Source organism: Sinohyriopsis cumingii, chromosome 13, assembly GCF_028554795.1.
Source record: "Sinohyriopsis cumingii isolate HCF-2022 chromosome 13, ASM2855479v2, whole genome shotgun sequence".
NCBI lineage: Eukaryota > Metazoa > Mollusca > Bivalvia > Unionida > Unionidae > Sinohyriopsis > Sinohyriopsis cumingii.
In genome coordinates this window covers 15,995,918-16,022,902 of record NC_142973.1, presented here as the reverse complement: position 1 = coordinate 16,022,902, position 26,985 = coordinate 15,995,918, and the positions used below count along the sequence as shown (strand labels likewise).

Sequence of the window (26,985 nt, the reverse complement as noted above, 5' to 3'; positions counted from 1 at the left end):
TAAAAAGACTTTTCCTTTCTTTCCTCCTTCCTCTTTGAAGGGAAATCACACAAGTCAACAATTTACTTTGATTATAATGCAATGTACTGGACAAAATGTGGCAAGGGAAGTTGTGAAATTAATGCAAGGCAAAGCAAGCTTTACCTTTTGGGCCTGTTTAGGGGAAATGACAGACTCTAAGGTGATCATTTTGCCTGAATCACCTCCTAGCATAGACCAAGTACTGGGATTCTCCAACATGCATGCATTTTCATAAAGCTCATAAGAGAGCAGGCAGTAAATTTTTATGATGACAGAGATATATTCCTTATAAAATTAGAAAGATTTTGTTGTTGACCAGCTGCATAAATAGTTCATAGTACATAGTGGTAATGGTTAATACACAAATATTGTTTACTAGCGCTTTGAAGAGGACAATACATACACATGGTCAATACACATTTTATGGACTAGCTGTTTGAATAGTTGACAGTACATACCAACAGCCATTAAGTATCATTTGGTAAATTTTAGGTGATTCATAGTACAGTATACTATAACTATTTGACAGTAGAATGCAAAATGACTTTGGGGCAATCTATTCTATACATTACCACCAAATCTGTACTCTTCATTCAAGCTTAGAGGCATATTAGAGCCTGTGTGGCAGTCTGCACTCTTCATTCAAGCCTACAGGTATGCTAGTGCCTGTGTGGCAGTCTGCACTCTTCATTCAGACTTGAAGGTATACTAGTGCCTGTGTGGCTGTCTGTACTCTTCATTCAGGCTTCAAGGCATATTAGTGCCTGTGTGGCTGTCTGTACTCTTCATTCAAGCTTGTAGGCATACTAGTGCGTGTGTAGTGGTCTGCACTCTTACTTCAAGCTTGGAGGCATACTAGTGCCTGTGTGGCGGTCCGTACTCTTCATTGAGGCTTCAAGGCATACTAGTGCCTGTGTGGCAGTCTGCACTCTGTCTGCACTCTCCATTCAGACTTGAAAGTATACTAGTGCCTGTGTGGTGCTCTGTACTCTTCATTCAGGCTTCAAGGCATATTAGTGCCTGTGTGGCTGTCTGCACTCTTCATTCAGACTTTAAGGCATACTAGTGCCTGTGGCTGTCCGTACTCTTTATTCAGGTGTCAAGACATAGTAGTGGCTGTGTGGCTGGCTGTATTCTTCATTCAAGCTTGCAGGCATACTAGTGCCTGTGTGGCAGTCTGTACTCTTCATTCAGACTTCAAGGCATACTAGTGCCTGTGTGGCCGTCTGTACTCTTCATTCAAGCTTACAGGTATGCTAGTGCTTGCATGGCTGTCTGTACTCTTTATTCAAGCTTACAGGCATACTAGTGCCTGTGTGGTGGTCCGCAATCTTCATTCAGGCTTCAAGGCATAGTAGTGCCAGTGTGGCATTTAGACTTGAAGGCATGCAAGTGCCTGTGTGGCGGTCTGCACTCTTCATTCAGGCTTCAAGGCATAATAGTTTATATCACTGGGTGACTTTGAAAACTGCTTATCCATCCCATGCCCTGGAGGAAGTTGCCTGAAGTATATCAACATAAAAAGATGGCTTTAAATAAGACCAACATTCCTGTCATGATAGGTGCCGGGTAGGCAAGCGACTTTATCTAAATGAAAGCAAAATATATGGAACAACAGATATAACGAAGCCCAATGGAAACAAAAAAAATTATTATATCTAATGTAAACACCAGCAGGGATCTTGGAATGTATTTCATACTATACAATATTTCATAACATCTGATTTCATTATAAATGAAATTTACAATAAAATGGTCACATTTTGTTTTGAATTCTTGCAGGAAAAGTCATGATTTACCTTTTTATAAGTGTTTGTAAATTCCAATGAATAAATAAATTTCTTCTTGATGCTTACCATAGATCCACCCAAACATAACTGACTCTAGTCCAGCCATCACAAAAACCGACCAACTTGACACGTAGTTGTCCATCAACTGCAGTAAGTATATTCCTCCCTGCAAAGGAAATAGTAAAATCCTGATTGCACATGTTCTGTCAATATAAGATCATCGACAGGACCAAAAAAGCAGTAAATTAAGAAAGAAATTGTTCCAAAATTTGTTAATCTATTTTTGTGTATGTACCATCAAATTTTGGGCCCATTGTGGCCAAGTGATCGTAAGCACTCACCGTTATGGATCACTGCCATCTCACCTCTGTCTGTGTGGGTTCAAGTCTCGGGCTTGGCCACTTGGCCAATGTGGGTATGTGAGAAAGCTTGCTAGTAGGTTCTTGTAGATCGGTAGTTCTATCCGGTTTCTTCTTCCACCGTTAATGCTGGCCACCACAAATAGCCTATCTTGTGCTGAAAAATGGCATTAAACCCTATAACAACAACAACCAAATTATTTTGAACAAGAGGCCCAAGTGTTGCTGAGATTTCTCACCAAGCTGACATAACAGGGTCTATTAGCCAAATGCAAGAGCAAAGAAATCAGGGTCAGTAGGATGCTTTCTGGAGAGATTTCTTCCAATGCTGTCATGTTTAACTGTAATTGATCAGCATAGTCTTACAAAACCAAAAGACCTATGTGAAGTTGTGTGCTGTCCAATTGGTCAAAACCTGGAGAATGGTGTTTTTTACAACAGGTTGTTTAAAGGTTTCCTTTTTTAGTAACAGAGGTCATTTCTGAAATCAGACCAAAACCATTTGAAAAATCTTAAACGACATCTATGTCCAGATGCTTTCTATCAAATTGGGTCAAATTCTGGATAGCAGGTTTGGAGAAGTTTAAAGGTTTTTCTATTTTTAGTAATAATGCCAGATCAGTATTATTTGTACAAACTTGAAAGCCCTTCATACCAGGATGTTCTCAGCCACATCTGGTTGAAATTGGTCCAGTGACTTTTTAATAATTTCTAATGGATGCATGAAGGATGCAGGCCATACCATAACCTCTCATGTCTTTACAACTAGGTGAGCTAATAAATGTACTAAAAAAATGTTTTTCCACTGTACCACAATCATTAAATATCATGAGGGCCTTTAAGGGCTGTTCCACTTAAACATACATGGTACCCATAGAAGGCCAGGTTAATCAGGTTACTCTGCGAGTTCATATAAAGATGATACACAATTCTAAACTCTTATCTATGGATGACTAATCCACATTAAAAGTGCCTTCCCAATGTCCTAAGTACATTCTATTGGAACAGCCCTGATCTGCACCTCCACAAACAATACCTCCTGCCTGAAAACCATGCATTGATATTTGAGCTCAACACAAAATCCAAGCACTCTTAATACTGAACAAAAAAGTGATGTCTCACCATATCCAAATGTCAGTGAGACTAACCCCTAAAGTGGTCAATGTAACATGAAAAATTATACCTACCATGTCAGAAACTGGTCTGAGTAGGCATTAAACCTAGACTGGCCTGAGTAGGCATTAAACCCAGACTGACCTGAGTAGGCATTAAACCCAGACTGGTCTGAGTAAGCATCAAACCCAGACTGGCCTGAGTAGGCATTAAACCCAGACTGGTCTGAGTAGGCATTAAACCCAGACTGGCCTGAGTAGGCATTAAACCCAGACTGGCCTGAGTAGGCATTAAACCCAGACTGGTCTGAGTAGGCATTAAACCCAGACTGGTCTGAGTAAGCATTAAACCCAGACTGGCCTGAGTAGGCATTAAACCCAGACTGACCTGAGTAGGCATTAAACCCAGACTGACCTGAGTAGGCATTAAACCCAGACTGGTCTGAGTAAGCATTAAACCCAGACTGGCCTGAGTAGGCATTAAACCTAGACTGGCCTGAGTAGGCATTAAACATAGACTGGCCTGAGTAGGCATTAAACCCAGACTGGCCTGAGTAGGCATTAAACCCAGACTGGCCTGAGTAGGCATTAAACCCAGACTGGTCTGAGTAGGCATTAAACCTAGACTGGTCTGAGTAGGCATTAAACCTAGACTGGCCTGAGTAGGCATTAAACCTAGATTGGCCTGAGTAGGCATTAAACCCAGACTGGCCTGAGTAGGCATTAAACCCAGAGTGGTCTGAGTAGGCATTAAACCCAGACTGGTCTGAGTAGGCATTAAACCCGGACTGGCCTGAGTAGGTAGGCATTAAACCTAGACTGGCCTGAGTAGGCATTAAACCCAGACTGGTCTGAGCAGGCATTAAACCTAGACTGGCCTGAGTAGGCATTAAACCCAGACTGGCCTGAGTAGGCATTAAACCCAGATTGGCCTGAGTAGGCACTGACAGCTTTCCTCATCTGTAATTATGCATCTCACTCCTTCTGAACAGCCATATCGTGAGTGACCAGCAAAGAGAAATTTATGGATTCAATTTTACTAACCATCCTATCCACCACCATTGTATCGATGCAAATGAATTCAGACGATGAATAAATTCAACATGTACTGGGGCTTGACTTAGGTTACTTGTCGTACTTTTACACATAAGTGGTTCAATATTTTTGATGCAGCAAAGGATTGCAATATTTTATCTGCCTATAGTATATTACCTTTTGTGAAGCATTTACCAATCTGGAATAAGTGTCATGCAGGGATTGAAATATAACACTAATCCACTATCCCATGATTAGTGACTTTCCAAGTGGATCACAGAAACCCAGACACCATCCAGTAGGTAAGTGTGATAACTAGCAAAACAGTTACATCACAGGTGTACTGGCCCCAAACGCTGATTTCATTACTGATTACAACAATTATAACAAACATTACAGGCACTCTGGCTAGTATTGTCCAATCAGAAAAGGTCACATTACCAAGTCAACGTATAATACAGAATTATACTGAACAATTTGTTTTAATATTTAAATATTTATATCACTGGTGATAAACATTCAATGCATTGTGCAGTGACAACTGTAAACATGTGGAAATATTTGCTAGGTGCACATCCACCAATGCAATGGCTGAAATTAGACGACTACATAAGAAGGCTTGACCAGAAAGACGAGACTAAGAAAGTAACCGAAATGATGGGAAAATGAACACAAACAGCCAAGTATGACCATGGGAGGGCTGTGATGGTGTGCATTTTCTGCAGTGAATATTTGGAGAAATATGAAAGTGCATGGGGTACTTTGAAGAGTCTTGATGGTAAAATACAACTGTTTTTGCTTTGAGTTAATGTTAAGTGTGTGTGTGTGTTTTCGATTTTTAATGTAGCTTTAAAAAAAATTCAGTCATATTTCTACGATGTCTGCAATGTAGCAGCTTACAGTGATGTCTAGCACTGGGGCATGATTCTACAGACACGTAGCATGTCCCACCTGTTCACAATATCCTGACACCAGGCCGACCAGTCCAAACACTAACCCCTTAATGCTGAATGCCTAGTGAGGCAGCTGGTAGTATCATTTTTCATAAGTCTTTGGTATGACACGGCCAGGGTTCGAACCCGGAACCTCGTGCATCCAAGGCAGACTCTCTAATGTTGAATTAAAAAATGAACTGTTTTCTGTTTGATTTTAACAGGATCAATGAAATTAAGGCAAAATCTGGAAAAGTTTAGTTTTGGTCATCCTTTTGTTAGGGAAAGAAACAATCCTAACTTCAAGTCCTGGTAATGCATTCAATTATGTTCTCAACTACATCAGTCTGATCTGAGTAGATGATGTATTTGTTGGGTATTTAAAAGATTTTGCAACGGTAACATACATACTTTATGTGTATATCTGCTTGTATGGCAGATCCAACTGCAAACTGTATAGACCCAGACCTGCCATCACATAATGCTTAAGCAGATCTCGGTCTATGCAGTTTGTTAGAAATAATTAGTATTTGTTAGAAATAATTAGTATAACAAGCAAGCAGTGTATCCTCCAGGGGTGTAAAACTGAGGGTTAAAAAAAAACCTTGGTGTCAGAACTGGGGGTCAAAAATGTACTGACAAATTTTCATCTGACTTGTACTTTTTCAGCTTGAAATAGGATACTGCAATGTGCACAACATACTCTCGCTCTCTCTCTAAACATACAAATAAACCAACATGCACAATTAACAAACAAATGCATTGTCCATTCAAAGAATAATTTTATTAGTTCATTTTTCTTTTAAAGTTGTACTTTTGACAGTCTCCTTATAATCTTTTTGAAGCACTATTATAGACCAACACATTACATACAAGCCAATACAAAAAGCCTAATAAATCTTTTCAACCAAATGGCAGTTAATTTACTGCCTGTCATAAAATGTGTACAATCATCGATTTTATTGTACTTCGTCCTAGAACAAATTTATCCAAAACTCAAGGAGGCTAATGATTCATCTCGTTTCTAATAAGTTACACTTGAACTTTAAGATCTTTCTTTTATTGCAGCAAAGTTAAAAACCAACAAAATCTGCAATGACCCCCTGACTGTAATCCAAATAAACACATTTGTCTCGGCAAGTTTACTGATTTCTTTGTTGTGAAAGAATGTCTTATGTTATAATGTGTTCTCCAGATATATAGTGGCAAATGAGGGCAGATTTTTAAAAATTCTTAAACCCTGACACAAAAGGATTATTCAGTGTCTGCTGCAGCCTTAACTCCAAACTGCAAGAATACCACTAATGTGAAATCCAGAAATATTTTTTAAAAAGTATGTGCTTACCCGACAAGTGAAAGCCAGGCCCCCTAGGAAGCCAACAATGGATACCACCAGCACCACCCACGTCTTCTTCTCTCGCAGACGAGGGAATGTGTCTTGTACGGCTGTAATCACTGCCTCCAGTAGCCCAAACTGAAACACAAAGAATATTATTTTGCAATCTTTATTGAATTTTCATACCCGAGTACAGACTGACCAGTCCTGTAGAAGGTCAACAATGACTAATTCCTAACAATCTCGCACCTTCTTCTGCCTTAATGCTACTTGTATGTACCAGTATGAGGTCAAACTTGGCTGCATTAGGAAGTGGACTTCCCCTATATTTAAAGGGAGCATATTCTGACAGTTAAGGTATAGATGAAGATGAATAAAAAAAAATTTAAACAACATATGAACATTATTAATTTCTTGTGAAGATAGTTCACTTATAAGACATATCATTATAGCAACAAAACTTTGCTTGAGGAAAGAATAAAAACAGACAAGACTGCTTTGCCCATTGGATGTTGTTTTCTAACGTTCAGTAATACAGTTTACTCAACATGTGCCTCAAGTTATGTAGTCCATGTATGACCTTGACTCAACTAAATGATTCTAACTCTGAGAAAGAATATAAAAAAATAAAAAAAGTTGTTTACCAAAACTGTCACTGATTTTAAGGTCAGCAAAATGATACAATGTTTCTATTATTAGGTATTTACATCAATGAAATAAATTTTAAAAAATCAACTCATACAAAACTGAACTTAATTCTGAAGAAGGAAAAAAGTCCAGTAAACAGTATTACATTACAATACAATGTAATGGAATAAAAATATTTAAAAATAACAAAACAATTAAATTAAATATACATAACAAAGGGCAGACTTCTAAGTCAAATGTAGCCATAATTACGTCAAATTTTAAGAAGTTGAAAACTCAACTTTATCTACATCTTCACACTAAGTACCAGAGGAACAATTAAATCCAAAGAATCCTACAACAGTTATACAACAAAAATAAAACTTTGATTATTATAGGATGGTCATATCACAATATGCCTGTACCCCTTCAAATATCACAAAGGATGTAAACATTATCCATGCTTTTATTATTAAGCCCACATTCTAGGTTTTGCTGTAAAATTTGACTTTTATGGCCAAAATGTTGAGTGGCATGTCACAAAATTGTCTTAACTTCCTAATGACTGATCCAACAAAATCCATTTAAGACATAAAAACTAATGAAAAAACTAACCAAAACCACAATGCAAATTTTATGTGACCATTACCTGAAGGGGCAAGAATACTTGTTATTGGATTAAGTGTTCATCTCATTAAATGAAGAAAATCATCAAGGGGTTTAGGAAATATAAACATACAAAAAACTTGATATTAATTTTCACCATGATCTTGACCATAAGTTCATAGGGGATAGCATGCTGTAGTATAAATCGACTTAGCTTCTCAAATGAAATCAATCAAGGGGTAAGATAGTACAAGCCAAAAAATAGGACTTTAACCAACACCTTAATGCAAATTTTTGATGACTGGGCCTTGAAGCAAAGATAAAATTCATGCTGAGTATGACCAGGACGTATCAATGGGTTTACAAAATATACACTGATAACAAACTGTCGACATAAGCGATGCCATCAAAGAAGTGACTAATGTGTTTCACTTTCTACAAAATGTGGGCTCCTAATGAGTTACATCGACAAACATTTCCCAAAGAAGTAAAAACATTTTAACATGACTCTAGATCATTACTGAAATCATCATTCAGTTTGATGATACAAGCCATATTCAAAGCCGATCAAAATTGGTTCCAAATTATGGCCGAGAGGTAACAAGCTCAGCCAATTACAGCAAGCTAATAGATATGGATAATCTCAGTCATTGTCAATTAGTCTGAGACCTTGACTATCCAGGACCAGCCTAGGATACTGAAAAGACAAGACCATATTCAAGTTTGATCAAAATCAGATCAGATCAGTGTGGTAACAAGGTCAACTAATCAGATGCAAGATCACCTCAACAATAAGCACCAAGCTCACATATTCTAAATTTGATCATAATCAGATCAGAAATATGCCTCCAGCAAGTAATAAGCATTTGTTGACAGATGCAGGACCATGCCTCAAGTAAACTCGACCTCATGGCCAGGTGACCTAAAAACATAACACTGCTTTGCTCTTTTAGTAGTAGCCACTGTAAACATTTATTCTCATGTAGAAAACAAATTCAGACTTAAGTGATCTTGACAACAAAATGATGACCCTGTCACTGGGCATAAAATAATAAAAAAGAACTTTTTTTCTTTGATATGAAAGTACAGTACTCTAATGAGTTGAAAAAAAGGAGCAGTCAATTTTGTTTTCGACTTTTTCTTCTCTTCATTTAAAAAAAAAATATTGATTATAAAATCTGGTATCATTGTCCACAATCAGAACCCAGATTTTACTGGATGAATGTCACATACTTTAAGTAACTTGGAGTGAGAGCCAGTATGATGGAGACCATTATCAAAAGCATCTGAATAACCTTAACTAGCGACTACAAATGGGGCATCTCATGAAAAATGCATGCAGTCCACTAATCTATTTCATTTATGACATTCACTGAACATGTAAAACAGTTATCAAGTTTTCTGGTTTTAAGATAAATAACACTAAAATTGACCTTTAAACACAAAATTTCAACAAACTCACTGAAGCATGAAATATTCATCAGTAAGACCACTTTTTGCAACAAGAGTGAAGCATTTTTACTTTGGGCTCTTCCATTTAAACATACATGGTACTCAGAGAAGGCAAGTTTTTCAAAAACAAATGCCAGAGTACTTTAATTTCATAGAGTTTATTTTAAAATGATACGAAAATTCTAAATTGCATCAATGGGTGAGTACCCCACATTAAAAGTGCCTTCCCTGGGTCCCAGATATGTTTCACTGGAACAGCACACATCAAGTTGCACCCCCTCACCAAATTCCATGATTCAAGGTCATAAGTCAGATGGTATGCATACCGCATGCCAAGAACTTATGTGGTAATGAGCACAATATAACAATTAAATTAAAACACTGAAAAATGAAATAAAGACCATAATAAGGTCCTGTTGCTATGGGGTGAGGCACTAATAGAGATACATAAATTAATCAATTTTATGATTCTAGCATGAACAATGCCTGACAAAGGATCCAACACAAAACAGGCTCAATCAGTAAAGCGTGAAATATAGGTCAAGCAGATCTGCAAACCCTAACAAGACCTTTTCAGTAAGGCAGCTGATTTTTCCACAAGTTGGACCAGTTTTCTGTAAGGTGTAACAACATATAGTGTGCTGCTATTTTCAAGCTGGAAAACATGCATTTAAAGGTACAGTAATGTGATTCAACACTGATGCAGCAATGGTAACAATGTGTTCAACTCAAAAGTTTGTAAAATTTACTTGGACCCTAGTTAACTCCAGTACAATTTCAGAAACATCAATTCCAAACCCTATGGAGCTCAATGGGATCTTGATATCTCTGTATCTGATGTAATCATTTTTTTTTTTTAAATTCACGTGTGCTGTGGCAACAGCAATCACCTTTCTTGCCATGTGATATATCCAAATCAACACACAATGTCCATTAAATATAAATGTAGTGCTGTTTTACACCAGAATCTGAATATTCCCTTTTATTTTTCTCCACTATTAAAACGTTTTAAACGTAAGCAACAGTTTGATCATGCAGACATTTTGCACATGGTCTAAAGCATTCGTGGTACTCCAGTAAAGTTAGTCTGGTTCCCTTACCAACCCACTGAATCTAATATAAAATCTAAATCAAACATGGACAAGCCTGTATCCAGATTTTACTGCAAACAATCTTATTTCTTTAATTTGTGCTTTGATTCCGTAAGTCCATTTTTTAATCATCATTTCCATGAGACTTGCTTCAAAAATCGTAAGGGCTGGCAGGTCTGGGTTAAAGTGACAGACTTTGTGATAGTTGTATTCATCAAGATGCATCCCCTGATCAACTTTTATGATTCGAGGTATAACAGTTTGTATACAAGGTGTATAAAACCTATCTAATCACGAGGCAAACACTAAAATTTAACCCAAGACAGTAAAAACGTGAAATGTTGATCGCAGCAACCTTTTTGTATAAAGCTGTGGTACAAGGAGAGATGAATACAATCATCTAATTTGATGATTCCAACATGAACACTGCTCGAGAAATAACCCTAAAAGACTAAATTTAACCCAAGTCTGTGAATAATACATATACACAGGGTGCCAAAAACCTGAACTAAATGCAGAAACTTAACCAACAATGTACAACTAAGTTAGCCAGCTCAGATCCAATCAGGGGGAGGACTATGAAACCCACTCTGAACTGTTGCCGAAGACCTAGGAAGAAAGAATGGCTGAGATGAACTGCAGCTGTACACATACACATACAATAGCTCCATCTACACTGTAGCGATCAGCTAATACTGACCTGTTTAACTGTATTTCTCACAGATGAAACACATTTTTTAACAACAGTAATGAAATTGAAGCCCATCTTTAATTTCAGCATAAAATCAAAACTATGCGAAATGATTTTTCCTAAACATTAATGGTTTAAGCCTTCTTAAAAAAAATCATGTGTGCATGCATCCTATGCTGTTTCTAATGCCCTATGTAAACTTGAAAATCATGTGTGCTTGCATCATATGCTGTTTCTAATGCCCTATGTAAACTTGAACAAAATCATGTGTGCTTGCATCCTACGCTGTTTCTAATGCCCTATGTAAACTTGAACAAAATCATGTCTGCTTGCATCCTATGCTGTTTCTAATGCCCTATGTAAACTTGAAAATTATGAGTGCTTGCATCCTACGCTGTTTCTAATGCCCTATGTAAACTTGAACAAAATCATGTCTGCTTGCATCCTATGCTGTTTCTAATGCCCTATGTAAACTTGAAAATCATGAGTGCTTGCATACTATGCTGTTTCTAATGCCCTATGTAAACTTGAAAATCATGAGTGCTTGCATACTATGCTGTTTCTAATGCCCTATGTAAACTTGAACAAAATCATGTCTGCTTGCATCCTACACTGTTTCTAATGCCCTATGTAAACTTGAACAAAATCATGTGCTTGCATCCTATGCTGTTTCTAATGCCCTATGTAAACTTGAACAAAATGAAGTGTAGCCAGTTTATTCTAACATAAGTAAATACCAAACTGCAAATATGATGCCCAAAATCTTTGATTTTGACATGAAATTATTTTCTTAAAAACCATCAAAGTACACCATTTAGTGTAGAACTCAGAAAATAATGGCCACAGATACTTAACCTCAGCTCCAAAACTGTCCATCTGAATAGTGATAGGCGGTAATAGATTTATACATTTTGATCACAAAATGTTAATGTCAATGAAATTTTCTTTGCAAAAACTTGTGTGCTTGCTACATTAATTAACATTTTTAGGGTTGCACATATGTTGTTATTTACTGATTTACCAAATTTGGTAAGAAAAACATTTTCTATTATTGAGTTTACATGTTCATAAGATACCCCAAAATTCTTTGTCATGGCCCATGACCTTGAGCCTGACATCAAGGACAGATGACAAATGAAATTATTTCAATGCTATCAATATGTGCTATATATATATATATATATATATATATATATATATATATATATATATATATACATATAAAATTTGTATTATTTGTTATTTAGTTTGTATTATTTGTTATTTAATTTGTATTATGTTGGCTTTTTTTCAATGATTATGTTATGTATATCTGTATTTTATACTCGACTTTTGTCCAAAATCAACATAACATATTGCTAATATTTCTCTATGATTATAGAATAAATATTCAGATTATTATCAGTGGAAGTAAACATGTTGTACATCTATCTGGATTTAGGATACAAGTTTTTCACTTGGAAATTCCTAAACTTGACAACTTTTAATGTTTTAGAAAGGAGACTGACCTTCATTGTGACTCTATTACTGTGACAGCTTTTTATATAATGTTGTTTACTTGAAAAATTACTAAATCTGGATTTTTTTTTCAAAATTCAAATTATTATTTACTGGAACTGCAAAGTGCTCAATAATATTCTTGGACTAAAACATTAATTTGTAATTATAGTGAATTCAGGCAATGACATTTTGGATAATATTGTGATATATCAAAAGACTGTTAACAGACACCACATTCCAGGCCATTGGCACATTAGCATGTCTGAGACTACATGCACATCAACACATTCAATATTGGAATTTATTTGGAACATCATTGGAATTCAATTGAAACTTTTTTTACTGTTGGACTTGTGCTAAGTATATATTTATCCTTGTTTGTGTTATCAAGCTCACAAGCCAAAATAGCTGAAAAGCTCTGATCTTTAAATCAATTTCAGAATGCTGACATTTCAACATATTTACTGGAACGCAACTAAATAGTCCTGTAAGCATTCAACGTACAAGTCACTGTTAATAAATTCAATGAAGTACAAAATTGCAAGCAATTACTTATGAAATGACAGCAATGATCAATTAGGTCTGGTTTTCAATGACAAATGTGAAGATATGCTGGCTAGCAGATGTGCACATGTTCACTCTAAACACATGTTTAGAAGTGTTCCAGTAAACATCCCATGAATTATTAGTTTAAGAGAGGAAGTGACAAGATGTTTTTAGATCTGGAGAAGTAGTGATATCAAGATCTTCAAGATGGCCAACAAAGTAGCCATTGGAGGTTTGATCATGTGGTGAGAGTTTTATAAAAGCATGTACATCAGTTCCTTTTCTGCACATAACAGAATATGAATCAGTTAATTAGGTATTTATTATCTACTCTTTAAAAAACATGATGCTACAGACACAAACTGGAATCAACTAGGTTTTCAATACTGGATACAAAATAAGCACAGTACAAAACAAAATAATTTTTCTTTTAAATTAAGTGTTTTCAAAAACTGTTTATTCTTTATTCTGTCATGTGTTCAATATACTCTTTGAAATGTGTTGATCCGGTTGGAATATAACCATTGCTACTGTCCAGCAAGCCCACCTTACCTCACTCCCCATTCCCAAGGTAATCATTGCTACTGTCCTGCAAGCCCACCTTACCTCACTCCCCATTCCCAAGGTAATCATTGCTACTGTCCTGCAAGCCCACCTTACCTCACTCCCCATTCCCAAGGTAATCATTGCTACTGTCCTGCAAGCCCACCTTACCTCACTCCCCATTCCCAAGGTAATCATTGCTACTGTCCTGCAAGCCCACCTTACCTCACTCCCCATTCCCAAGGTAATCATTGCTACTGTCCAGCAAGCCCACCTTACCTCACTCCCCATTCCCAATGTAATCATCATCACAAAGAATAAGATGGACCACAACGGAGATATAGGCAATCTTGTAACCACATCAGGATACACAATAAATGCCAGACCAGCCCCTGCAATTAAGTTCAACAAAATTAATGTCATGTTACTCCTCAACCAATACTGATGTTTAAAGTTGAAACATAACTATTCATGAATTATAAAGTAAGTTGCTACAGCCTATAGTGTGTAAAATACAGAGCACTATTCATGGATTATACAATAAGTTGCTACAGCCTACAGTGGGTTAAAATACAGATCACTATTCATGGACTATACAGTAAGTTGCTACAGCCTACAGTGTGTAAAAATACAGAACTATTCATGGACTATACAGTAAGTTGCTACAGCCTACAGTGGGTTAAAATACAGAGTATTATTCATGGACTATACAGTAAGTTACTACAGCCTACAGTGTATCAAAATACAGAGCACTATTCATGGATTATACAGTAAGTTACTACAACCTACAGTGTGTAAAAATACAGAGAACTATTCATAGATAACACATTAAGTTCCTACAGTCTACATCCAGTATAATGGAATAAAATAACTTACAGTAATGAGGAAAACATTATTCTAAATATAAAGACAACGTTTACATTTGTGTCAAAAAGCAAATAGTTGGAAAAGCTATCTTGCTAAGTTCATAAATAAAAATATTTTCAAAGTAGACAAGGCCTGGAATATTTTAAACTTTTTTTGAACAAAACTCCAATAAACTCGAAGCCCAAAAGCTTCAAGAGTAATGCTTTACTTCAATTACTGATGAGATCAATGAACTTTGAAAACTGTCCAAAATTTGGTTCTTTATCTTACATCAAGAATCCTGAGCTCGTGTTATAAGTGTTAAAACTTGAACTGTAAAATCTAACATTCAGCTTATTGATGTAAAGTTCCATAAATATGGGTTATTCTTACCTTCATCCACTACATCCTCCACCTTCATGTTCAGCTCCGAGGCAAGGTAGCCAATGATGGCAAAAATGACAAATCCCGCAAATAAGCTGGTTAAGATGTTGCCAAATGCAACAATTAAGGCATCTCTGTCAAAGAATAACAATTCACATTACAGCAATACATTTAAATTTAAGAGCTCATGTGACATAAAGCAACCCAATATACAAACTGTATTCAACTATTCCCACTCGACACTGATAATCTGTACTTATGATACCATTTGAAACAATAACCAATTCTAAACTTAATACTAATTACCACAATGAAAAGAAACAACAGCCTGGACTTGCAATAAAGGTTGTATTAATATTAAGAGTTTCTTCTAAAACACTTCAGCCAATAATCATCCTAATGCTTGTCATCTTTTTAGTAAAAGGTAATTTTTAAGACAGAAATGGATAGACCAGCAGGTAAGGTAATTTTTAAGACAGAAATGGATAGACCAGCAGATAGATGGAAAAATACTTACTTGAGACAATTATTATGAAACTTGTTGTAACTGGACAAGGTAATGAGACCTCCCCATGCTGGACTTAAGGCAAAGAAAATCTGAGCAGCGGCATCTGACCACACCTGGTAAGGATCAGAAGATAAATATAGCAACATGAACCAGGAAACGTGTACAATTCTTTTCAACATGGACCTAGAAACATGTACAATTCTTTACAACATGGACTAGATACATTTTCTACGTGGACTAAGAAACATGTACAATTCTTTTCAATTTCAAATGCATTTTGATACTCTGACTAGACTCAGACATTACTAACATAAAATAAACTTGGGTGCACTTACAGTAACAACTATTCAGAAGTTTAACAAAGGCATAATAACTAATGGAGATATAAACAGCTTGATGGCTTCTCAAATATGCCTTACAATGCAATTGTACAATGTGCCATGTCCTAAGTTGGGGTCTGAAGTTCCATAGGTATACAGACCTGCCAACCCTGACGAGTCCGTCTCAGTAAGGCAGTTGAGTTTTTTCCGTAAGATTTACCAGTTTTCAGTAAGGCGTAACAAAAGATCAATAACTGCTATTGTAAAGCTGGGAAACGTAGTTAAAAGTTTGACGCATTGATGAAAAACAGTATGTTCAACTGAAAAGTTTGCAAAGTATGTGTAGACTTTATTTACCACCAGTACAGTTGCACAAACTCTAGTTCCAAACCCTATGCAGCTCAATGGTTTGTTGATATCTCTCAACTTGAAATAATACTTGGAAATTCTTGCAAGCTAGCATCAAATAAAATTGCCAAATCAGTCATTTGGCTGAAATTCTCGAAGAAAGATGGAAATTTAATTGATAACCTTGTCATTTGTCAGGAATGTTATAGAGAAGTGAAGCTCATGGGTGAGAAGATGAACTTAGCAGCCCACATTTGCAAACATCATCTCACCATAGCCACCATCAAGCCAGAGTTGAAAGATGCAAATTAAAGCCTATCTCAGGTAACTTGGACATGTTACATTGTTTCCCAATCAATGTTTTTTTTTAAAGAATTAAAAGTTATATGAAACTTTGACCACATGACCTGTTCAGTTTTTATTAATCTGAACTTTCTTCCAACTTTCCCAATATACTGTCACATGTACTGTATTACACTATTCTGTATCATACATAATACACTCTTGCAATACCCGAACTTAGTTAAGGTGATGAAAGCTCGAACAGAATTCAATATTTGTAAATAAAAAGAGCCAACTCTGCACCAAGTGAGAAAAAAAGAGGAAAATACTTTCCATCGAACATATGAATTGATTTTCCACAGAACATTTGCAGATAAGTTGATTTTTATTGACTGGTTTATGCCAGCTACTGATATAACATATCACAGAGTACTTTATGACCAAGGGCCACAGCAAACCTAGAAAAGGCAGTAAATGGAATAATCGTTCAAATGGTGCTAAGCATATTGTTATGTTTAATGACTGCAAAGATATACAGTTAAAAACAACTGCTCATATGGAGCTCTAAAATTATTTTTTTTAAAATGTTACCTCGAAGATTAAAACTGCCTTCAGTAAATGGGGGAGGGGTCTAATTTTAATTATATAATACTTGCCAGCCATTATTGATTGCTCTATCTTATCCTTACGCTAGATCCCAACCCAATTAAATTATTCCCTTCTCCAATTAGTAACTGGAGGATTCAAATAACAGGTATTAACACTCTACTCAGCAAAAAGAATTTTTAAGAAATCAAGATAAGACCATTTCTACCTTTTAACTCTCGAGTGTTGAAACCATCCCTGATATTCTTCAACAATAACAAGAGTTTCAAATTAGAGATTCTGGTACACATACTGTAATTTTAATTTAGGACAAAAAGTTTTTTAGTGAAATCCCCTTGTTGATATGGCCATCCATTCAAGAGTAACAAGACGGCTACTGTGGCAGCCATATTGGATACCTGAGCAGCACCGTTTTCATTTAGGACGAACTAGACCACACTAATGCGTGTTTAAAGTTTCAAGTTAATCCTCAAAGCAGTTTAGGAGCAGTAGTGATAATAACCTTGTGCTAATGGACAGACAATGGACAATAGACCATCCCATAAGCTCTTCTGGTCTATGACCAGTAGAACTAAAAAAAAATATCCCCGTCTGTTACATTAGTCCACTATAGCAATCATAGTATCATCCTTCTTACACTTTGACCAGAAGCAAAAGACATCACAGCTGGGAGAGAGAAGAGAATCAGACAATAATAGGATTTAGTCAATTTGGGCATTGTCCCCTCATTAATCTTAAAAAGAGGATTTGGGGACTCTAAATAGAGCACGAAAAAGTAAGTAAAAATGAAAATGCTCATATCCTTAAGTGTTTTTACACCTGCTAGTAAAACATCAACAGGTTGCATTTGCACCATAGAGTCAATCACTTACATTTGTTATGTATATTTAATTTATACTGTATGCTTGACCTTTGTCCATGACTGAGGTAGAGTTTTGGCTTACCTGACTACTCTCATGTAATGTCTACCCTGTGATTTGTCAGTGTGAAGTATATTTAATCTGTATAATTTGTTGGCATTTTTAATGACCATATGCATGTCTGAATTGTGTACTCAACTTTGTCCAAAATCAAGGTCATGGTGTGCCTGACCAGTGACATTTATTTTGTAAACAATACCTTGCTAATATTTCTTGGAATGTTTTATATGAGATTGACTTAAATCCTGGCTCTATTATTGTCTTAGCTTTGTATATAATGTTGTTTACTTTAAAAACTATTCGTTCTTGCCGTAACATCTGAAGCAGAATCAGTCTTACTGTTTTTAATTTGGGGGGATTTATTTATTCAAATTATTATTCGCTGATATTTCAAAGTGTTCAATAATATTCTTGGACTAAAATATTAATTAGGAACTATAATGAATTCATTCAAGGAACTTTTTGGACTATACTGCTGAGATACATCAAAAAACTGTTAGTACATTATCACACTCCAGACCACTGACACCTTACCATATTCAAGACTACAGGCACATCATCAACATATCAAATATTGGAATTTATTTGGAATACCACTGGAATTCAATTGGAACTTCATACGTTTGGTCTTGTGATAGAACTTTAGGAGTATTTGGGATTTAATACACAATACTGTAAGTTCATTTTAAAGTTTCATGTTGCTTTCGAGGGAAATAAAGAATTTGTTTAATTTTACAAAACTTGTTGGCTTTTGGCTCTTTTCTTTTTCTTAGTTTTAAGACCATATAGTCATAACAATATTTGCAAGTGATAAACAAGATGTATACAAAAATTTCAATTAAAGGCCTGACCTTGCTGACAAATTAGTGATATTTACCATTAGAAATGACCAACATCCAGGGCATTTCATTGTGTCATAGGTCTGGTGAAAGTCTATATAAAAAGGATTAGGCAAACAATTATTCATTCCTGCTTTAATATTAGTCTTTGGGAATCTGTTATCAAATTTAAAGTTATATACAGTTATAATCTCAATGGTGTTGTTTAAATTATTCATTTGACTTGCAAAGTGCTCACTGACTTTTGGACTAAACACTATTTTAGGATTATTGAGAACTCATTCAAAGACATTCTGGATTATATCATTCTGGTACATCTGGTACATCAAGGCATTCAAGACTCTTGGCATATCAAGAGATTCAAGACTTGGAATTCATTAAGAACATTCTACACTTTTGGACTTGTGATAGAACATTGAAGACTGTTTTGGATTTAAATCACAATACTGTAAGTTTCTCTTAACATTTCACTTTGCATTCTAAGGAAAAAAATTGATTGTGTAATTTTACTAAACTTGGGTTCGCTTCTTTAGTTTAAGAGCACAAAGTCATAACACATGTCCATTATTAAGTTTTTAAACAGCACTGTCTCTGCCATGAAAGTACAATTAAAATGAAGAATCTCCGTGAACACAAGCAATACAAGCTTATTCTTCAAAAATATAACCAGGAATTATGAGTCAATGTTGTTGATTAGCGCCGTTTGTGTCCACATTGATCATTCAAATTCATCAAAAGAACAAAACGGCATGTATCAAGATCGGACAATAAAAAGAAACCTTACAATGAATGACGATAAACCTGATAGGTATGATTAAGGGGTTGATGCCTTACTGCTGTTAAGTTCTGCTTTAACAACATTTAATGGGGAAATGGAGGCCAAATTTCCAAAACTAAATCTTTTAGTTGGCAGCCCAAACTGACACTGTTAAACAGCCTGGAGTCTAATGCTTCGTATTGTAGTTCTCTGATGCTTTTATCCATAATAAGTAAAGGCACAACTTAGTGATCGCTTTGCAACGGCACAACTAAGTGATCACTTTGTTCCAACTCTGCAGACTGCCATTTGAATTGTGATGGTAGCCAAGGAATGCCAAAGTGGGTTGAATTAGTACATTTTCTTTAATGAAATAAATGTTTACTAATATTTAACCAAATGTGATTAGACATACTTGTTTCATAAAAAGAAACTTCATTATTAGTTAACCAAATTCCAAGATATTACATAAATTAGTTTTACCACCCAGAAGCTTAATTTTAATTAATACATTACCTGCATTAAAATGTTGCTGAATTTATTAGACTAGAGTGAGGCTTATGCCACATGCTGCAGAGTAGGATGTATTACCGGAGAATGTTTTTGGCATCTTATTGGGTTAAATCAAATGGACCCAAAAATAAGTACCCTACTCTGGTAAAACATTGACTGAAGGTAATACAAGTGCAGTGATTGAGCCAAACATTGAGACTCTTTCTATGTAAGGTGCAAAATGCCTTTTGCTTGCTGTTTAAATCTTTCTAGAGTCATTTACTGTACTCTGGATTTTACAGCCATGTATATCATTAAAAAGACAACCGCCCACCATCATGTCAGTTAACTTCGAGTGCCCTCTGGGCCCTTTTTCATGTGAAGTTATTGAAAACACTGTGTTTTAAGGTTATGATTAAAGATTTTGTAACTTTACCTGTGCTTGTCCAAGTTTTTCAAATCTGGGAGTAACGTAATATAAAATGCCAGCAGCAGCACCTGGTAGCGTAACCCCTCGGAAGAAAAGGATGAACAAAACTACATAAGGAAACAAGGCTGTAAAGTAAACAACCTAAATAGAAAGAAAAAGCAGGATTATAGAATTTCATTTCTTGGCATAGTCATTATTCATTTCAAGATTAAAGGCCCAAGGTTTTACAATAATTTGCTATCAAGGTTTAATTTTCTCCCTCCTGTGATGCCAGAATTATTTGTGACACATGCACGCTAGCAAAAATTATCAAACCTATAAAAAAAATTGCAAACATTTTGGATGATATATGGTTCATTAATAAACAAGAAAATTAAAATGAAAGCATTGAATTAGTTCATGCATACATCATAATATTAAAACTGTAGTTCTGACACTCTGCAAATTCAGATTAAACAAGCTGTCTTCATTCCTTCAACACAGGCAGTGTATATTTATGGCTAGAGAACACAATTTTGAGATTCAAGAGTTGATTATATGTTTGGATATAGCCACTGAGTTTTTATTTAGCAATGAAGATAGGCAAAAAAATAAAATAAAAAGGAACACTCTATCAACTTCAGAAAAGTAGTACATAAATATTACCAATTGCCACCTCACAATGATAACAAGAAACTATACAAATTTACAAGTTCTCTATATATTGTCACACCAAAATCTTAGAAAAGAAAAACTTCATTTGTTGAGGGTGAAAGAAAATGTAAATCAAACATACTTTTCCAGTTGACTTTACTCCCTTGCTTAGAGCAAAGAATGTCAATGTCCATGCCGCCAGTAAACAGAGAGCTATCTGCCACTGAATCTGTCCCATATTCTCCATTCCATCTGACATGTGAAGCACTCCATTTCTAAAGAGAGAAAATTTTAATGTCTCATAATATGGTAAATAGAGAGCTAATTGCCACTGAATCTGTCCCATATTCTCCATTCCATCTGACATGTGAAGCACCCCATTTCTAAAGAGAGAAAATTTTAATGTCTCATAATATAGTAAACAGAGAGCTATCTGCCACTGAATCTGTCCCATATTCTCCATTCCATCTGACATGTGAAGTACTCCATTTCTAAAGAGAGAAAATTTTAATGTCTCATAATATAGTAAATAGAGAGCTATCTGCCACTGAATCTGTCCCATATTCTCCATTCCTTCTGAAATGTGAAGCACTCTATTTCTAAGAGAAAACTTTAATGTCTCATAATACAGTAAATAGAGAGCTATCTACCATTAAATCAATCCCACATTCTCCATTCCTTCTGACATGTGAAGCACTCCATTTCTAAAGAGAATTTTTTTTATATGTCTCCTATTACAGGCTCAAGTACATATTTAACTGAGGACTCTGAATTGATAATAATTTTAAGAAAGACAACAAACCATTATGGAACTTAAGACTCAAGACTGGAAGATAATTGACATAAAAATATTCACCCCTTATAGTAGTAGCTTATGTCTGGTTCTCCATGAAGTGGCAATAATTCAAAATTCTATCGCATACTGAATTGCCTGTGTTGCCATTAAATTTCAAGGATGAAACTTTTGATCATCACACTGTTCGCGGTACGAGACCACATGTACCTTTGGTTTAGTGGTATGTAAGGACGACTGATGGTAAGGTATTGGCAGCAGCAAGTCTGCCTTCTTATTTCAAGCTATTCTAAGGGCTAGTCTGACCTTCAGTAGTTGGTGGCATTTGGACTATTCAGACATGTAAATCTGAGGCAAGATTAATGTTAAATCTCACAGTAAGGAAGAGTACAGCAGATTTATAAAGTGCCTAAGACTGCAGCCTGACTAGCCTGGCTGGTTATCACCTTTATCATCAAATGCCATTTGTTTTCAAGTTTGGTCCTGTATTTCATCTTCATTACAGATCTGATCTTTTTCCTATCCTGTTACACCAAAAACATTTAATATAAAAACATTGACAATGTATTCCGACATATAATACTTGTAATGAGATTACAAAACGTCATATAAAAAATACATATAATTTACATGGTGATAATTATCACAAACATAATAAAAATTGTGTTATGTTCAAACCTTGCCCTTAATAAAATTGACAATTTCAACCTAAATGCAACCACTTTGATGTTTGTAATTTTTCATCAGACCTTTAAAAACATTTTCTGGTGTACAAATAATTATAGATCAAAATAGAGTTCGTTTCTTCTTTAGTACATAAAATTTGCAAACTTTTTTTAGTGCCATCATGAGGCCAAAGAGAGGCTGATATTGCTCATCTATTTGCACATTTTAACAGTCCACCATTTCACTAAGCAGACTTACTGTAAGAATATGTAAACAATCTCTCAAACTTTACAATTTTGACTTACCAATTTTTACCATATAGACTATGTAATTAATATGCATAGCTTCTTGCTCTTAATCAGTCATCCAAGATCTTTAAAAGTTTGCAGCTCAAACTTTAATTTGTGGTCCAGAGTCACACATTTTTCAAATGATGCATTTTAATCGTCTTCCTTCTTTTTGTTTTTTGTGGTCATGGGTATTTTTACTCTAGGCAGTTACATTTTAAAGCTTTACAGCAGAAAAACATACAAAGGGATATTTTTATTTTAATTAAAAACTAGAAATATTTAAACTTCAAATAACTTGTTTGTAATGGCATTGAATCTATGAAATGTGTGTGTGCATGTATATATAGGCAGTTTAAAAAATGACAATATTAGCATCTGTCAGCAAAGTCTAAAATTCACAATAGAACGAAGATATTTGTCTATTTTTTTGTCTTCACAAGTTCATGACATGAACTCCACTGTGTATGTATATGTACCCACACAGATCCAAGTTTAAGTTCAAACTTCAATTACAAACCACTGTGTATGTTTATGTACCCACACAGATCCAAGTTTAAGTTCAAACTTCAATTACAAACCACTGTGTATGTCTATGTACCCACACAGATCCAATTTTAAGTACAAACTTCAATTACACACGACTGTGTATGTTTGAGTACCAACACAGATCCATGTTTAAGTTCAAACTTCAATTACACACGACTGTGTATGTTTGAGTACCAACACAGATCCATGTTTAAGTTCAAACTTCAATTACACACCACTGTGTATATTTGAGTACCAACACAGATCCATGTTTAAGTTCAAACTTCAATTACACACCACTGTGTATGTTTGAGTACCAACACAGATCCATGTTTAAGTACAAACTTCAATTACACACGACTGTGTATGTTTGAGTACCAACACAGATCCATGTTTAAGTTCAAACTTCAATTACACACCGTGTATGTTTGAGTACCAACACAGATCCATGTTTAAGTTCAAACTTCAATTACACACGACTGTGTATGTTTGAGTACCAACACAGATCCATGTTTAAGTTCAAACTTCAATTACACACCACTGTGTATGTTTGAGTACCAACACAGATCCATGTTTAAGTACAAACTTCAATTACACACCACTGTGTATGTTTGAGTACCAACACAGATCCATGTTTAAGTTCAAACTTCAATTACACACCACTGTCTGCTCCAAATTTGTTCATATCCTATAAAATTGTAGCAATGTGTTTCTGCTATCAGTACAAGTAAATTACTATCCAATACTATTACAATATTGTGCACACAATTTTCTTTGAATATTTCATTATATTGTATCAAATGTTTCAATAATGCATTCTTTCCCGATGTCAGTCACATTATTTACATAGAGATTACTGTCAACGTTGCTCAATCCATTGTAACTCTGGATGCTACGTTTTTGTGCTTCCTATGATGTTTGCAAATAAATATTGCAAAGTGTCAAACTCTTTTTCACCATGCATATCAAACTTGTTTCCAAGATTTAAGAATTTCAAGAGTGATAAATTTTGTTGAAATTAAATTAAAAATGATTTTAATGAAAACACTGCAAATAGTTTATGTTAGCCTGCACTTTCACATTGTCTCTAGCATCATTGCATCTAATCAAAACATATCCTCAGTCAATATTCCACTGTCTATTCACATTCTATCATTATAATGTCTCAAGTTTGTAATGATTCACTGGCAAAGGCTGAAAAATCCATTGTCAAGCAGCCCACAGGTTGTTCAGGTAACGAGATTTTGATTGCTACAGGATACAAGTTTGATTACAATAAAGCAAAATCAATTAAATGAGCTGCATACAGGTCTGCTGGATGTTTCCGTTGCCAGGTGTCAATGTTTACAAAATGATTTTAAACCTATTTGGTAGAGTTAGCCCTACATAATAATAAACTTCATGTGGTCAATCACTGGTTTAGGAAGTACTGTCAGATGTTAGCTCACTTTAGAGTCATGCTTACAATTTGATGGTGATTAGGATGCTGTAAAACAATAATTACCCCAGGAAGAGATGTTAGGAACAGATATAATGACATTATTTCTAGCTGCCTTTCTTAGACTGTCACACATATGGACAAGTTGTTCCAGTTCTTGTGCATCCTGATAACCACTTTTAAATTTATGCTTTACATAGCACCTGTTTTACAACTTCAAAAGGTAAATTGGCATCAAAATTGTATTCACTTTTGATTTGAAACATATCCAATCCTGATTGGTTTTATGAATCTGATTGTGAACAATGTTGCCCCAACAAATTTATAAGACTCTGGGAACCCCTCTCAGCTCCCCCCAAAACTGTGTACCAGTGCTTATTAGTGGAGGAGGAGGAGGAGGATGGGGAAGCAGTGGATACTTATCAAATTGATACTAATTTCCCTACTGCACATTTTCCTGTTTTTAATTCCACTGCAGCATCCACGAGCTTGTCATAACCAAAGGAATTAGCTAAACCCTTTTCCCCAAAAATAATTTTAAATGTTAGTTCTTTATGTCTAACAGGTTCAGCAAGTTGTTTGATCTTTAGTTAACATCACAAGGGCTTGTATCACTGTTTATGTGTGTGAAACATAGCATTACATTTTTTTCCAGTGATATCACTATGATGTCCCACCCAGCCACATTATCCTGACACCAGGCCAAACAGTCCTAACACTAACCTCTTAATGCTGGGTGCAAAGTGAGTCAGCTGCTAGTATCATTTTTACAAGTGTCTGGTAAGACTTAGCTGGCGTTTGAATCTGCAACCTCCATCATCCAAGGCTGACACTCTTAACCACTTAGGCCACTGAAGCAGTCCTCAATTGATTTTTTTATTAATATATGCAGATCTTGCTCTCAACAGAACTCACGAGATACAACTGTTAATGGATGAACAACAGATGACATAATTTGCATGATGGATGCAGGGCCATACCATTCACTCATCTGATCTCACAGCCAGGCGACTTAAAATTAGGAGACAAAAATTTATAATTATGTTTAATGATTATCAGCGTATGCAGAGGCTATGAAAAGTTACAGACACTGAAGTATTTGAATGAATGAAGAAGTTTAACCTGGCACTGCTAAATTATAATAACTGCAAGTCAACTCAAAATACAAATTAGGTTAGCATAACCTTGCTAAAAAGTCACAGATGAAAATCCGGCAGAAACAGAATCCTTACTCAAAAAAATCTTGTGCTGGTGCATGCTTGTTGTTCATCCCAGAGTCGTCATTATTTCGAGTGATGTTATTATCGTCAGCCCATGTGGCATTGTGACATTTTCCAAAGGCATATACACTGCCATTAACAGCATGGCACTCATCAGCGTCTTTGTAAGAGTAGCAAGCTGAAAAGCAGGAGAAATGTGGTATGAGATTCCAATCATTCTTTTTTAGCAGTGCTGTGCAATTCACCATAGTCTAATAATTATTTCTTGGCAGTGTTGTCATTCACCACAAACTTTGGTGAAAACAAGATACAAGGTCAATGACTAAGCAGAAAAAAACTTTAATCCTTTTCATACTGAAGCCCATTCTGGCAGGAAGTATTGTGATCTGGATATTTGTATCAACATGAGAAAATGCAGTAATGTTGGTCAATCTGGCTTTAATGTACAAGTATTTCAAAGTTATATCCCATTTTAAAAAGCATATAATTTTAGATAAAGTTGTATATTATTTCCACTGAATATTTTCAGAGGTGAAAACTCACTTGAAAGTAAAATAAATAACAAAACATGCTTTACATTTATTATAGTTTGTAACTTACTTTCAATACAATTTTTCTAACTGCAATACTTTTGTACCTCATGCAATTGTATGAAATGTGAGGAATTTTATGCCACTTAAGAAGGTGAAATTGTTTTCGTCCAAAAATCCATCAAGAATGGCAAAGATTATTACAATTTTATCAATTTACCTGCATGAAAATGGGAAAGGAAGCAGAACAGATCCTTACTGTAAAGTCAACAAAGCTTTTCAGTTTGGTTCAGTAATTTTATTGCATGATAAATTTTAATTTAAAAATATCATAGTTGGTTTATTTCCAGGAATGCAGTAATATTTCATCATATGCACCTATCCAACACAGGTGTGTGCATTATGTGAAGTGGAGCTCTCTAAATGTTCAGTTATGATTATAATCATTTAATCCTATAACGAAAACCCTCATAGGTACAAAGACAGTAAGAACTAACAGGAAAACATGGATATAATT

The 26,985-nt window shown here is 35.3% G+C and overlaps 1 protein-coding gene across 4 annotated transcripts in view; it reads right to left on the bottom strand.

Annotated features, from left to right (window-relative positions):
* LOC149784984 (sodium- and chloride-dependent glycine transporter 1-like) overlaps window positions 1-26,985 on the bottom strand; it is a 192,005-nt gene that overhangs the window by 30,011 nt on the left and 135,009 nt on the right. For 3 of the 4 annotated variants that reach the window (XM_089978659.1, XM_089978661.1, XM_089978662.1), the window contains exons 6-13: window positions 25,951-26,116; window positions 21,149-21,281; window positions 20,380-20,514; window positions 15,389-15,492; window positions 14,881-15,005; window positions 13,921-14,033; window positions 6,595-6,723; window positions 1,878-1,977 (exon numbers count right to left, since the gene is read on the bottom strand). In XM_089978659.1, coding sequence (XP_089834785.1) covers window positions 1,878-1,977; window positions 6,595-6,723; window positions 13,921-14,033; window positions 14,881-15,005; window positions 15,389-15,492; window positions 20,380-20,514; window positions 21,149-21,281; window positions 25,951-26,116 — 1,005 coding nt within the window. Of the gene's footprint in view, window positions 1-608; window positions 1,524-1,877; window positions 1,978-6,594; window positions 6,724-13,920; window positions 14,034-14,880; window positions 15,006-15,388; window positions 15,493-20,379; window positions 20,515-21,148; window positions 21,282-25,950; window positions 26,117-26,985 lie in introns of those variants that run through there. The other variant, XM_089978663.1, reaches the window with a different exon arrangement.